This window comes from Bombus pascuorum, chromosome 7, assembly GCF_905332965.1.
Source record: "Bombus pascuorum chromosome 7, iyBomPasc1.1, whole genome shotgun sequence".
Taxonomy (NCBI): Eukaryota; Metazoa; Arthropoda; class Insecta; order Hymenoptera; family Apidae; genus Bombus; species Bombus pascuorum.
In genome coordinates this window covers 15,201,083-15,217,212 of record NC_083494.1, presented here as the reverse complement: position 1 = coordinate 15,217,212, position 16,130 = coordinate 15,201,083, and the positions used below count along the sequence as shown (strand labels likewise).

General features: G+C 37.3%; 1 protein-coding gene across 10 annotated transcripts in view; it reads right to left on the bottom strand.

Moving 5' to 3' along the window:
* Positions 1-16,130, bottom strand: part of LOC132909290 (arfGAP with SH3 domain, ANK repeat and PH domain-containing protein) — a 57,117-nt gene that overhangs the window by 35,215 nt on the left and 5,772 nt on the right. For 3 of the 10 annotated variants that reach the window (XM_060964035.1, XM_060964043.1, XM_060964044.1), the window contains exons 1-2: positions 10,953-11,199; positions 6,136-6,188 (exon numbers count right to left, since the gene is read on the bottom strand). The exons of 3 other annotated variants lie outside the window; for them this stretch is intronic. In XM_060964035.1, the coding sequence (XP_060820018.1) occupies positions 6,136-6,188; positions 10,953-11,052 (153 nt within the window). In that variant the 5' untranslated portion in view covers positions 11,053-11,199. Of the gene's footprint in view, positions 1-6,135; positions 6,189-10,351; positions 10,561-10,952; positions 11,200-16,130 lie in introns of those variants that run through there. 4 more of the 10 variants (XM_060964039.1, XM_060964038.1, XM_060964045.1 and 1 more) reach the window with 3 other exon arrangements.

Sequence of the window (16,130 nt, the reverse complement as noted above, 5' to 3'; positions counted from 1 at the left end):
CGTTACACTTTGTCAGGCGAATCTTAGAATACGGCAGTGTAATTCGACCCGGGTTTCGTAAAATATATATACCACACATCGAGAGTTTTAAGCCATTCGTGTCTTAGGATTTTTACAATCGAACTTTCTCGATACATTTTATCGTTCTAACACATCTTGAAGAGACGTGGATATCAAATTTTCAAGATATCGATACATTAAAAAACGAAAGAAGAAAAGAAAGAAAGAAATAATAAATAAATGAATAACGTTAGAAAAATCGATCGTTTCCATGGAAATAAATCGCAATTAAATCGCGTCATCGGCAGCTTCCATTTCGGTTGTAACGGGCCACACGAACAGAAGAGCGAGATTCAACCGCAGAAAGGTGTTTCATTCAACGAGGCTGGCCGCGAGCAACCAGACAAGCTTTTTCAGCTTGCTCTCCACTCGTAAGAACCACGAGCGGTTGTTAAGGAAAATAGGCTTTTCTCTCCGCGGATATTTCCGTCGGGCATGCGAATCTGCAGCCACTCGTATTTGAACATAAAAGATATAACTTAGCAAACACGAAGTTGGCACCCCGCTGGGGGTAGCAACCCACATGCTATATTTATATTTATTTTTATTTTATTTTTTTATTACCAATGAGATATAACACTTTACCAAATGTCCTTCAGGACAAATTGTAAAAACCAAAATAAACTAAAAAAAAGAAACTCGTATTTGATATTTGCACACCACGGCGTTCCACAGATCTCATTGTCTCGCATGCTATTTACACGCAAAGTTCTACAAGCGTATGTAACATTTCATGTATGTATTAGACGTACGAGTAAGTTTTTCCTATCCTTACGCAAAAATCGCGAAGAATTCGTTTCTACACCGTAGAATATCGGCACGTGAGTTAATGATAAGTAGCAAATACGATGTTTTTTTTTTTTTTTTATTTTATTTTGGTTATTTTACAATTTGTCCTTGCGGACATTTGGTAAAGTGTTATATCTCGTTGGTGAAGAAAAAAAAAATATAAATAAAAAATAAATATAGCATGTGGGCGGCTACCCCCAGCGGGGTGCCAGCTTCGTTTTTTTTTCTAAGTTATATCTTTTATGACAAATACGATGTAAGCCGGAAACCATCGTGAGCCATCCTGAGGCAAAGATTATAATGAATAAAAAATATATTAGAATATTCGAAAGGATCCTTTCGCCTTATAAGGAAATACTAGATGCACTACAGTTTTTATTTTATATTGCTTTTTATTGAATTACGTATGATTCATTTCGTTCTATTGGAACGATAAATAAATAAATAAATAAATAAATAAATAAATAAGAGTATATATAAATACAAAATTTCATAACCGGCTGTATGTATAATGGAATATTACGACGCGACTAAATTGATTTCTAAAAATCAATATGCGACGATAAAGCTCTTGTTTTACGCGTTATTTCACTGCTTCGATCTCTAACAGGCTAATTTTGTCAAACATCTAACCACAATTATGTAATAAAAAAAAAAAAAGAAAAAGAAAAAGAAAAAAATAAGAAAAAGGAAAAACAGAAAAAGAAGAAGAAAAAAAAACTATCCTATCGACGAGAAAACGTGCCATAAATCGTGAAACGAATCTGAAAGCAGTTAATTAAAGCGAGATGCAGGTCGGTAGGCTCGTAACAAGCATGCAATAAATGTTGACACGAAAAAGCAGATGAGTCACTGGAGGACCGTAGAGGGACCAGAGAGAATCGAGCACACTTTAGACCACTAAACCAGCTTCACGACCTCTCTCCGTCCTCTCTTCTCTTACTCGCTCCTATTCTCTCTTTCTCTCTCTAGCGACAACCAGGTGAGGCAACTAAGAACGAAAGGAATTCCTGGCCGCGCGACCTTGGTAGGTCGTTCGTATCCGAGTCGTTTACCTGGACCGATTTGCAAACGTTGATGGAGGTAACCGCGATGCTTCGACTATGGCGGACACGCTCGACCTCTTTCAACGAGACGTATCAAAGCACGCGAAGGAAAATACGCTGGGCAAGAAGATATCTTAATATATCGTAGCGTAAGCCGTACAGGATATTTATTTTTCCATTCATAGCATCCGGTTTATGAGCACAATCGCTCCTTGTCGTACGAAACGCTGAGTGTTTCTTTACGGATATAATCGCGCGCGCGCGTACGTGCGCGCGCGTGTGTGTGAAGTTGGCGCCCCCAAGTGCAAATTTTCGTAAGAGAAACAAACAGTATTCGTCTGTTCGCGATTCGTTGAATTAAAAACCCAGTTTGTTTGTGCATTCTTCGAGAAGGAAGAAAAAAAAGTTATCGTAGAATTAAAGAATTTGTCACGAGCACCGTCGCGAATATTTTTCGTTGACGAGCAAGTGGCGTACGACTGTCTACGTTCGACCAATAAAAATTTCCGTTTGGCCACTTTCCAAAACAAAGTTATCAGCCACTGAGGCGAGTAATTTTTTCTAACGAAATTCGTTTTTATCTCTCGCGGTTTCCAAGTTGTTGCTTGTCCCAGTTACGCCTGGCAACCCGTATAAACGCAAGTTTAAACTTTCTTTTGGTCACCATTTTGCGTATTTGGTTACAACGTTACACGCGCAATTGCTTCGATATTTCGTCGAACCAGCGAAGCGCGCTTTGAATTTCCAACATTCGGTCGACTGTTTGCAGAGATTTTAATCAGGGTGAATGAAACAGATCGTGCAACGATATTCCGTGAATTTTTCGATCTACGGAAATTTCGTACGAGATGGGTATATACGCTGAATTGCGAATAACGAAGCACATTGGACATTTCGAAAATTCCAAATTGAAATTTCTGCTCGTACGGGGAAACAAGATATCGCGTTGCAGGCAATAGACAGGGAAGCAGTAAAACGTCGATGGAATATTTTTTCAAACCTCTGGTAAATCCACGACGTTTGATATCGAGTTTCGCATTAACACGTTCCACTACTATACGTCTGTTTTGTTATTTAGAAATTAGATTTTCTAACAAATTCGTACGCGTATCTTAGATAACATCGGAGGTGTTAACGCATATATTTTGAGTTTACTTTCTGTTAAAACAGCAAATTTCCTGCGCATATCGTAGAACTAGAGCGAAACCAAAGAAAAATAAATCGATACCGAAAGCTTGTTTAACGGAGATTTATTAGTGTGATATAATCATTTAATTTACGGATTAAATTATACAACTTCCTGTGAGAAGATGTTAAAATTAGACGTATTAGTATCGCGACTATGTATATGGTTAACGAAATAGTTTTAGTTTATTGTAGTAAAATGAAAGATAAAAAAGAAGAAGAAAGGAAATGGGAAACTAAAAAAGGACCAGAGTAATAAATATCTCTCATCACGCACGTTTTCATCGAGACATAAATTTAATTTAATCGCGTTCGCATCGACAAATCGTATTCAAAATCATCGTTTGCAATGGAAGTGTAAAAAAATCACGTAACGCGAAATTTCTTCGCGTAATAAACGCTGATAGAGCAGGTGCAGAATTTCCGCGCCACTGATTCCATTAAAATGCTTATTTCCGCTGGAATGTATCACGGTGGTCGGAACGAGCTGAATTTCAATGTTTGAATTTTCCAGGCGCGTACTATGTTCGATTTAATCATTTATAGACATTTATTATTATTATATTAAAATGCAACGTACTGGAACTAACACACGATATATACAATACGTATAATTCGTAATTGGGATATTTCCAAGATTGAATTTTTAATGCAGAAATCGGTATCACTCGAGATGTTTCGTTTTATATTTCACGATTGGAACGAATTCGAGACGAGAACCGATTTCACCGAAGAAAATTAATATCGGAAATTGATCGTAGCGAATTGATATCGGAAGCGATGATTACAAATCGATAGAGTTTCCGTTACGATTTCGTGTACAGACGAATCAAAAAATCTGCGAATCTGTTAGCTTCTCAGTTATCGACGGAGATATGGCAAATGCTTAAAAATCAGATTTCTCATTTTCCAACGAGAACGCGTGAGGTACTTGTGTATCGACTTTCTTACAATTTCTTTGAATATTCTTTGATACCTTATATGGGTAGCAGTGGTTAATTCTTGCGTCGAAAGGTTTGTTTCTCTTCCTTCTGTTTCTATTTACCGACCGTTCTCCGCAGAATCCGACAAAATCGTCTTTCTTTATTTGGAAACTAGTCGAACCCCACGCCGATTATAGACTGTCGTTAAAGTCAAATGCTGCGCGACAAAATATCGATGCGTATTTATTCGCGTAGTATCATCCCCAGATACGAGCGTGTACGCTCAATTTTGCGTCGATAAAATACCGGTACTTCCGTATTTTCGGTTGATCCTATTGTCCTCTTCGCTTCTATATCACCCGAAATAGATGTTACGTTTCGATAATATTATTAACGCTAGCTTTACCAAGCCCGGTCGAACACGACTGGTTTCAAAATTTAATTCAAAATTTAATTCAATACAAGAACTTGATTAATCGGATAATACAAGAATTTACACAAAGTTAAACGAACAAACGATATAACGATGAGATATTTTATCATCCGAAACTTTTCCATCCAATTGAATTCTTGTGTTCTTTGCGTATTCCACGGTTTCCGTGAGTGAAATAGTAGAATAGTTGAAAAGAAGAAGATTACCCAAGGAGATACAAACGCGAGGAAGAAACGACGAGGACGCCAGGGTTAAATATCAAACAAATAATTGTTCTTTTTACCGATAGCCAAGAAATCTTTTGTTCTCTGAACCGAGAAGCTGAGATGTGCGCGAAGAATACGATTTTCCTAGTCTCAGAGCGTGTCTTACTTTTCAACGTTATCGTCTAATTGCGAAATAATTAAAAACTCAAACCCATTTTGAAATTTTCTCCGTAACATTAAAACAAAAATTGACAAAACCGTCTGTATAATTTCAGCGTTATAAGGTGAAACAAAACTGAAGGTACAACGAATGAAAATTTTCTTCTGAATTTTTATCTTTGGCTGTAAAACACATATAAACTCGCTGTTAATTATATTACGTTTCCGTCCGATATTTAATAGATCTTTCTTTCTTCTTTCACTTTTATCGATCTGTGTGTACGCTGACCACCAACTTATCCAAAATTTCCTTTCGAATATCCGCCACCACGCGGATTTTATTCTTTCCTTTCAAGTCTAACGATATTTCCTATAGATGGCTTCTCTCGATCGTAAACTTTCCTCGCTAGAATTGGCTGCAGGTTCTCTCGATCGGCTCCGGACACGAGGGCACGATGCTAGTCGTGATAATAATTCTATTCCGAAATCTTGTGTTGAGTTGATCGCCTCTTCTAAGAAAACTCTACATCTGGTCTTCGGTTTTCTCAAGCGCTAAGGTTATCGACAGCGCATAGACAAAAGAATGCGTCGATGACAGACCATAAGCGGTACACGTGCGACGTTGGTTTCGGGGTTCTTTTAGTCTCAGGGTAACATTGCTAGCGCGAGGATGTGGACCAGCTTACATTGTATTCCACACTTTGTACTTTAATATTCACAATATATATACTTACAATCCCTTAAATTTACCCACGCGTTTCTTTAATTCCACATACACCGAATAACCTTAACATGTTGAAACCATTTTTCGTTCTGGCGGCTGTACGAATCGAAGCATTGTTACGCTGAAAAATCGTCCTTTTATCTTTCGTCTCAATTACGAGAGGCAGCAATTAAATCTACCCTTTGCAAAAATAATTTCGTTCGACGTATCCACGTTGGAACGATCGGTGACTTCTCCGGGAATATCGAAGAAACGAGACGGAAAATGTGCTTTTCCTCGTCCGTAATTACACGCAGCACACTGTACGTACCTTAAGAAGGATGTAATGGGACGACAACGATCAACGACGACGACGACGACGACGATGACGATCAACGAAATATTTATACGTAACGATCGTTATATATAGACAGCGCGTAAATATAAAATCGAGGAAAAGAAGACGATCGAGGAAAGAATCCGCGGTATCAAAGAACCCCTCGAGCCGGTTGAACAATTATCAAAAAATTATCTGGAGCGTGTTAATGTGTCGGCAACATGTAAACGACCGGTTACGCAAAATCCAATACGTAGCATGCTGCTTGAATTCATGTCGATGAAATTAGCTTACCGGCATTCCTCTACCGTCTTTGAGGGTAAGCACACGCAACATGCTTCCTGCAACTATTTCAATCGATACGCCTCACTCGAGTGAAAATCTTGTGGAAAGTCCGAGCCGCGTTTCCGCTCGAAATCGTTTGCTCGCTCGCTCGCTCGCGCGGATCTTCGTCGAGTCCGGAACCGACACGAAGCGTATTTCTATCGGGTGGACAAAACGCTTTTCGACGCGGTTACAAACGTAAAGATTGACGAATACAAAAAAGAAAAAATTATAAAAGGAAAACGTTAAACGTGGCACGCGATGGTTTTGCCGGATACTTTTCTTCTTGAAATTTTAATCGTTTAATTTTGATCTTTGCCGTTTTAGTTTCTTTCCAAAACATTTGTCGCTTTATCTTTCTTTGCTTAATAATTTTTTCAATGTTTATTTAGTTTTATATATATGTATATCAGATTAATTGGAAAGTTCTGTTTTCAATTTTATTCCGTATTTTACTATCGAACGAATATAATAAATAACCATATTGTTTTGTTACTTTAGACGAGTAACAATTGTTAAAAAATTACTCAAAAGATAGCTAAGAGATGGGTTTTTTATTACATATAAATAGAATTTTTTAAGCAAGTTTTTGGGTCAATTTGGAAATTCGAAGAGATTCGTTGGAACAAGTAAGCTTCGAGGTAAAAGATTAGACAGATGGGGTAGGTGTCTTGTCGTGAATAGGCTAAGGGGATGTTATAAATTATGGAAATAGCGGTGAAAATATTCCTGAACCCTTTGAAAAAAAATAAACGTTTATTTTTAACGCGGAAGGGAAGTTCATAAAACACGGACAACGCATGTAATATTATAAACACGATGTTGCTATTGCATCGCGTTACAAATTTTCCAACTGTCGGGTGTACGAAGATATTCGATTAAATCGTGTACATTCTCGTAATTTCCGTGATTTTCTTTCCAAGGACGAGATACGCGGAAAGCGATAGAAATCGTCTAACGGTAAAAATGGAAAATTACGAGAAAAACTAAACGGAAGAAACAAATTGCCAAATATCTGTGACTCGATGACATACACAAGGAAGTAGCAAAATATAAATGGAAATACTTGGCGATTTAGTAAAAAATCTAGAAATTACTTGGCAAAAATTTCACTCGACGAATCGATTTCTTCTCTTTTTAAAAAACGGAGAGATCGATAGAAATCTGCTAACGACAAAAACTAAGAGACTCTTATAGAATGGAAAATAAACGAATCGGCAAGATAAAAATATACGTACGCACGCTGTATCGTAAACTCGACGAATAAAAGTACAGTCGATTTGCTTTTCTTCGAAAGCGAAACCACCAAACAGAAACTTTCAAATCAATCTAATACTCGCAAGCTTCGAGTCGCTTTTAAAGTAAGAATACGCTTGTAATCAAACGCATGCAGAGTTGGTGTTTTACGGAATCACCGGTCTGCTACGGCTAATTGCAGGATCCGATCGAAAGCAGGGAATTAACATTCCGCGGGTTTGCTTTAGCTGGAAAGCTTATTTTTAACTGCAGTCCGTGTTAGCCTCCAACGGAATTGAATTCCTGTTTTTCCGTGACGCTGAGAGAGCTTATTTCCGATACGCCTTAGGTCCATTTACGATGGCTACGAAAAAGTATCTCCGCGTTGCGCCCTTGTTGTTTTCCAACGAAACGTCAAATATTGGCTTGGCAACTAAGTGGTTGCGGATTTTGTCATTAGATGGTATTGACAAAGTTCGCAATCACTTAGTTGCCAAACCAAAGAGATTCTACGTTTTACTCTCGCGATACAAAATTTTTCGTTTAGCAGTCGCGTGAAAAAAGTACTATCAACGTAATAGTAGTATTAGCTTAGTACTAGTAAAAGTACTATTAGCGGAATATATTTGAACTTAATTAACCATTTGCACTCGAGGACGACTCTCGGTCATCACGGCCTTCCGTGCTGCAACTGCAGTGACGAGCGAGAAGCGACAGGCCCTGTTTATTTGGTTCCTTAGTTCTTCATGTTCTTTGTTAGGAAATGTAAAGTGTTAGGCTTTAAAATGGAGATAGAATATTTCCTATTATATTTTATTTATATTTATTATTTATATTTCCTATAACTATTTTATAAACAGTTCCGACAACGTCTTCAAATTTAGTTTAGGTTCGACGATCATGGCGGAAGTATTATAGTTTAGAAAGCCTTAAAAATGGTTTTCGGAAGTGAAATTAGCTGAAATGAAGAAGAACTTGATTTTGAAATGTATTATATTATATTTGAAGATATATTGAAGAAAGAGATAAGAACGCACCTTGGTGAATGCTTTATAAATAATCATAAAAAAGTACAGAAATTAATATTACAAAATCATATTTTCAAAGATGTAAATATAGATAAATTATTAGAATATAATTTTTTTTGCAAGTTAATTTCTATATAAAATCATTTGACGCTAACTGTAAGGCACGCGTTACGTATACGCTAAACCATACGGAGTGGCTGCTACGCCCCACCGAAAAAGTCCCCGAGTGCAAAAGGTTAAGCATGTACGTATATACACATTGTATACACTAATTAAGTTAGATATTAAAATAAGCGTATCGGTTTACCGGATAAGATAAAGAATCGTAAAGCTGAGTTGGCAATCTTATCGGTTTCAAGGAACCTACGATATGTACCAGTGTCTTCGATACAGTAGGAAAGAAGCTGAACGAGGATATTTACATTCGTTTATCGTCAATCAAGCATTCGGAAGATATTGCATAATCGTGTTAAATGATCCATAACGACGTAAGATACGGCATACTTTTTTTCTAATATTAATACGCTAAAAAAATGTTGTAAAATGTTAGTCTAACAAATTGCAGAACATTACGCAAGTATAAGGCGATAAAACGTAGAACGAGCGATGCGATAAAAACACATTTATTTCTTCGAAATATCTTCTTCGACAGATTTTAGAGGAAAAATATGTTACCGTATCTTAGATCGACATTATCAACGCGTAGATGTAGAAACGTCATTTTTAGAAACACAAAGGTAATTCTTCAAAGTTTTATTGTTTTTGTTTGTTTAAAAAAAGCGTGGGCATCTTTGGAAAATGGAACTTCGCGCGTTCGTTTCTTACGAAAATAATAAGATGCAAATGTAAATTCCAACTTGAGATCTACGCGATATACAACGTGACTTTTTTCGAACGTTTTACGCCGGACTATAAATAAAAAATGTTTAAATATAGCTAGCTTACGAGTATCAGCCTACTCGCGTATAGTGAATCATAGAATTTGCAATTTAAACTTTCCAAGAAATAGAAACCTTGCATAATACGCGTATTTTCTCTCTTTTAACCGCTACAAGCTTATCTATGCCGAAGCCTACCGTGAAGCTTCGATGTTTGAGAAACTTATATTTTAATTTATCTGCAAATCTGGTTATCAGTTTTCCAACGAACGATTTAAGCAAAGTAATTGAGAATCGTATTCTACACGAAAGATTCGTCTAATTGTGAAATTAAAAATTAATAAAACAGAGTTAAATCTTTAACTAGGTTTCTTCTACTTTTGCAAATGTAAATACAATATAACATATTTCTAATGCAACTACGGCTACGTATATATATATATATTTCTCAGGCATCGTCAAAGTAAATTTAAACGATCGATTATCTATTAATAATATTGGGTTGGCAATTAAGTGATTGCGGATTTTGTCAATGCCACTTAATGGCAAAATCCGCAATCACTTAGTTGCCAAGTCAATATTATTATTATACGCTGTACAGTAATTTTTTACCAAACATATGTTCGCGATAAATATTTGGTAATTTCCACATCTGCAAATTTCCAAGTTGGTTTCTTCAATCAAGACAATCACGATACCTGCGCTGTGTGTCTAGCTACGGTGCGAATGAAATTTGAAAATAACGCGGACAGCAAAATTTCCTATGGCAAGTAGGTTGCAGTAGTTTTGCCAGCCATCGTGCGTTACATTAATTTTGAACGTGTAAGAGGACGATGAGAGAAGCAGAAACAACCGATGGCTATAAATAAATTGCTCGATGGCGATCTAACGGTGTAATATTGAAATACGATTGTGCAATTTACGAAGCGTAGGTACTCGACTGTATGACTTTCCAACTACGTACACACATATAAGCTATGGCCAATCATCGATAACGAAGATTTCCATGCACAAAGCCTAAATAAGAAGAAACAGGTCACTTACAAATGCAACTTTGTCCTCGATTCCCCTCCCCACGCGGTCCAATAAAGAAGAAACTTTACAACGCATTTCTTCCCGCGTACGAACAGAATTTTATTCGAAGACTGCACGTCCGCGATTTCTTCGCGGAGACGTGGAAAATCAACTCTCTCCTCTAAGCTTGTTGTTCGCGATTTTGTAAGATAACCGCGTCTATCTGGAAACGCATAAGCGACAGGCGGAACGTTACACGCGATCGGCCAACGTTGCCGCCGAAAAATGTAAAGAGAATTTTCTGATCTCGTTGCTGGTAAGCCACGAGAATCGCAAACTGATCCGCGTACTTGGATCGAGCGATCCAGGAACGCGAGACTTCGTAGCTACGAGCGTGCAACAGCCCTAAAAATGCCTCGTAACGCGTCGTAAAGCTTCTGAAAGGGGAAACCGTACGCGCGTGCTAACTTTCCTCCTGAAAGACGTCGACGACGCACCGTTGCTACTCCGCAAACCTCACGAACTCTGTAAATTTCAAGAAAAAGTCACGAATCGACCGATGAAAATTCCGTCTGAATTCGCCCGGCTGAAACGCAATTCCCTGGCGATCGCGATCGAATCCACGGTTTACCTGGGAAGCGGAAGTCGACGGTGCAACGTTTGAGAATGCGCGTCGCGAAGAAAGTCATCGCGTTGAAGTTTTCGTCACGGGCGACCGAGCTCCGCGGCATGCGGTTACGAGATCGAGCGGCTGGAAAACGGCGGGTGCGTAGTTTTCCTGGAACGGCGCGGCCGGAGAAAACGACGGAGGATCGCGAAACAGGGACGGAAGAGCGGCGTTCCTTCCGTCGTTCGACGCAAACGAGAATAGACTGCGGTCGCGTCGCATCGAAAATAGCCGGGCGGAACGTAAATTTTGATGGCGCGCGCGCCAGTGTCGTAAGTCGCGCCGCTAAAGCGGGAAAGTGGGTGACTTACACGGCCCACTCAGGGTCAAGAGTAAACGAAGACGATACTGGGTTAGGCGAGTTCCGTGCCGGCTGACTGTTCAACTTTTAAATCGTCAGACACGAGCAGCAAGATTCGACGTAAAACTAGCGATGGCACGAAGAATCGGTTACATCGTCGTAATCGTTTTAGAAGCCTTCTGTCGGTCACATTTATTGGAAAACAGATTATATTTGTCGTAAGATCGTAATCTCTACGTATACATGTTTTATTGTTTATCGTAGCGAGACTTAAAGGCTGCTACGATCTTTGTTTGCATAGGCGTACGTTTACCAGAATTAGATGTTTACTTTCTAACGCTAACTTTACCAGATCAAGTGACCGCTTCTGAAACGTAGTTTAAGATTGTATACATTCGTCGTTGTTTCTTTTATCCGTCTAACTTTATGACAATTCTTGTATTGTTCGATTAATCGATTTTTATCGATATAAAAATTTACACGAAGGACGAACGAAATAGATAACGACGAACGTACAATTTTAGATTAAATTTTGAAACTGGTCGTTTGACCGGTTCTGGTAAGGTTAGTGTTATGTTGCCGAGTGACTGCAGAATGATCGACCGACCGTTTGACATTGTACGAAACGTAACTGATACACGTACCGATGCTCGACAGACATCGATCGTGAGGGACAAAAACGCATCGTCGAGGCTAACGACGTCGATCGAATAAAAATTCATTTCGTGTAATTTCAGCGATGAAAAAAGCTGTTCTCTATTCGGTTTGGAAAACTTTGATCGAGTAGCTATGGAAATAAACGTATCTCGTTAATTTTCCCGATTTATCTCTCATAATATGTGTACGAGAAAAACCAAAGAAATGGATTTCTGCTTGTACAAAAAGGCTTAAGAATGATTTGTTCCTAACCTCAATCTCTCGTAAGATGTTTCGCCATCTTCGAAGTTAAACGGAACACCCTGTAGACTAAAATTGGAATTACAGCGATGAAAAAACTGCTCTCTATTCGGTTTGGAAAACTTTGATCGAGTAGCTACAGTGCTGGACAAAAGTATTGGCACAGCATGATTGTTATGATAGAAATGCTTATAACTACTAAACAAATTGATTTAAACAAAAAACTTTTTGACGTATTTATTTATTATCTATTCTAGTTTATTACATAACAAGAGCAACAATATAAATAAAATAATACGCAAAATAATAACAAAAATATATTTTTTGAACATTTTATGGGTGGACAAAACTATTGGCACAGTAGAATATTTACGCTTATAACTAATTACATAATAAACTTCTAATATTTTGTTGGCAGTCCTTTTCTTTTAAGGACTTCCTTTAATCTTCTGGGCATCGAGTGGACTAATTTTTTAGTGAATTCAGGTACAATATTGCTCCATTCCTGCAGAAGAACTTTCTTCAGTTCAGACTTGCTTGTGATATTATGTTTCCTAATTCTTTTTTCCAATTCGTTCCACACGTGCTCAATGGGATTCATATCGGGACTTTGAGGTGGTGTGTTTAATGTGTGGGCAGTATTATATATTATCCACTGACGAACAATATACGCCATATGTTTAGGATCTCGATCCTGCTGAAAATAGAAATCCCTGGGGAGGTTTAATTTTTGAGTACTTTTCAAAAGATTTTGCTTGAGTATATTTAAATATACATATTTATCCATTATCTCATCAATGAATATAAGTTCTCCTACACCCGATGATGCCATACATCCCCACACCATTAAACCACCACCCCCATGTTTCATGGTGGCTTGCAGATTCAGTTCGTCCATCTCTGTGTTGGGTTTTCGCCATACTAATATTCTGCCGTCAGATTTAAAAATATTAAACTTACTTTCATCTGAAAACATGATCTTTTCCCAAAAATCAGTATCTTTCGTAACAAACTCTTTCGCGAATTCCACTCTTTTCTTTTGGTTTATTTTACTGATGTAGGGCTTTCTTCGTGCTGCACGGGCAGAATAACCGGCATCCTTCAATACCCTACGTACAGTTTTGGTACTTACTTCTTTTTCACACTCAGCTTTTAACATCGAAGCAATTTCAGTCGAATTAGTTTTTGGATCCTTCTTTACAATATTTACGATTTTCCTTTTTTCTCGAATTGTTACCTTAGAAGGGCGACCACTCCTAATTTGATTCTCTAGATTTTCTTCACTTTTAAAGCGTTTTATGACTGAACGCACAGTAAAACGACTTCTGTTTATGATTTGTGCAATTTCGTTGTAAGATTTATTCATCTTATATAAATTTAATATTATTTTTCTTTCTTCAATTGTGGTTTCTTTCGTTTTTCTAGACATTATTACTCTTTCTTGGTTTTTTGTTGTTTAATAACTGAAGTCTCCAGTTTCACTGATCGAGTGTTATAATAAAAGACTAACGGGAAGTCCTTAAAAGAAAAGGACTGCCAACAAAATATTAGAAGTTTATTATGTAATTAGTTATAAGCGTAAATATTCTACTGTGCCAATACTTTTGTCCACCCATAAAATGTTCAAAAAATATATTTTTGTTATTATTTTGCGTATTATTTTATTTATATTGTTGCTCTTGTTATGTAATAAACTAGGATAGATAATAAATAAATACGTCAAAAAGTTTTTTGTTTAAATCAATTTGTTTAATAGTTATAAGCATTTGTATCATAACAATCTTGCTGTGCCAATACTTTTGTCCAGCACTGTATGTAAATAAACGTATCTCGTTAATTTTCGCGATTTATCTCTCATAATATGTGTACGAGAAAAACCAAAGAAATGGATTTCCGCTTGTACAAAAAGGCTCAAGAATGATTTGTTCCTAACCTCGATCTCTCGTAAGATGTTTCACCATCTTCGAAGTCAAACGGAACACCCTGTAGACTAAAATTGGAATTTCAGCGATGAAAAAACTGTTCTCTATTCGGTTTGGAAAATTTTGATCGAGTAGCTATGGAAATAAACGTATCTCGTTAATTTTCGCGATTTATCTCTTATAATATGTGTACGAGAAAAACCAAAGAAATGGATTTCCGCTTGTACAAAAAGGCTCAAGAATGATTTGTTCCTAACCTCGATCTCTCGTAAGATGTTTCGCCATCTTTGAAGTTAAACGGAACACCCTGTAGACTAAAATTGGAATTTCAGCGATGAAAAAACTGTTCTCTATTCGGTTTGGAAAACTTTGATTGAGTAGCTATGGAAATAAACGTATCTCGTTAATTTTTCCGATTTATCTCTTATCAAACGTGTACGAGAAAAACCAAAGAAATGGATTTCCGCTTGTACAAAAAGGCTTAAGAATGATTTGTTCCTAACCTCAATCTCTCGTAAGATGTTTCGCCATCTTCGAAGTCAAACGGAACACCCTGTAGATTAAAATTGAAATTTCAGCACGCAATAGAATTACTCGTCTTTCGCGTCAGGCTTTTCAAATCGAGTCTTTTTGTTCTATCTTTTCCAATATTCCGATTGATTCGCGAAATTAGCTGAAAAGAGATTATTCCTATTAGCAAGCTACTAGCTAGTGAGATCATCTTGTTATCGTCAGTTTTTATGGTAGATAGGCGTAATACGTGATTCAAGCTGAGGCAATCGGAGCATGCATACGTTGAAGGCACTTGAAGGTGACCATTTAATGTTTGCTTAGCGATGAACACTTCTTATTGGCCTACTAATGTTGCTTGATTTACAGGTTTAAATAGATTGAACTTCTTCGTACAGTGTTGAAGTAGTGCGCTGCACAGACGTAATATTCGCCACTGAAATATCTGTTTTGTCATCGAACATTTGATACAATTGCACGATGTAATGTGATCGAAAAAGGTCGCGAACGAGGTGTATCGTTCGAGTTTCTGCAACGCAAGCACGTTTCTTCGACAATCTTTAAATAGTTTAAAATAGAATAAATTTATGTAGCTTCGATCGAAAGAGAATTTTTCTGCTCTTTGAACTCTATCTATTCGCAATAGCACGTTGAAAAAAAAACAGGAAAAATAAGGAAGAAAGAAAAAAAGAAAAAAAAAAAAGAAAAGATTCGGTTGAGAAAAAAGCGATTGCTCCGGCGAGTGCACGCAACCTGCGGGAAGTCCTTCGGATCGTTAAGGAGAAGCAGGAGAAAACGAACTGACCCGGAAGCTGCTGGCGCATCAAAGCAGACGGAAGCGGTTGAGTATAATTTGCAAGAAAGCACCAAGTCGAATTGCACCGTAAAAGTGACCCGTTGCGGTACGAGTGCACCCGATATCGACTTTCGACCGAGGCAAAAGTAACACACGCGATATACTCGACGAGATTACGCTTTAACCCGGTGTACTTCGCCACTGATCAAAATTAAAAATTGAAAAATCAATTTTTAACGTTTAGGAAATTAATACGTTGAGGTATAGCCAAGTATATTACGATATAGATAGTAATGATATTTTTAATACAAATATTTCTAACATTTTTTGGTATTTCTTAATAATGAAACGCGATATTTATCGCAGGATATTTCCTATCTTTCTCTTTTCCATATACATGCCCCTTGTGTAAATATTCTACTAACAGGTTTTAATATAATCTCCTGCGACCGGAATTTGCTTTGCTTATCAGAGAAAACCACCAATATGATTACAGTTTGTCAGATTACAGTGCTTTGGGTCGAAAACTGGACACGAACAAACTGATCGGTACAATTGTACAGTAATAAAATACCACGATATCGATAGCGCAGTAAGAAATGAATTTTAAGAAATGATCTAAAAACGCCATCAACAAAAATACAAATCTTGAAAAAAATATTTTTTAGATATCTTGTCATCTCTTTAATTCTAAGTAGCCTCGTTAATTCTATTCT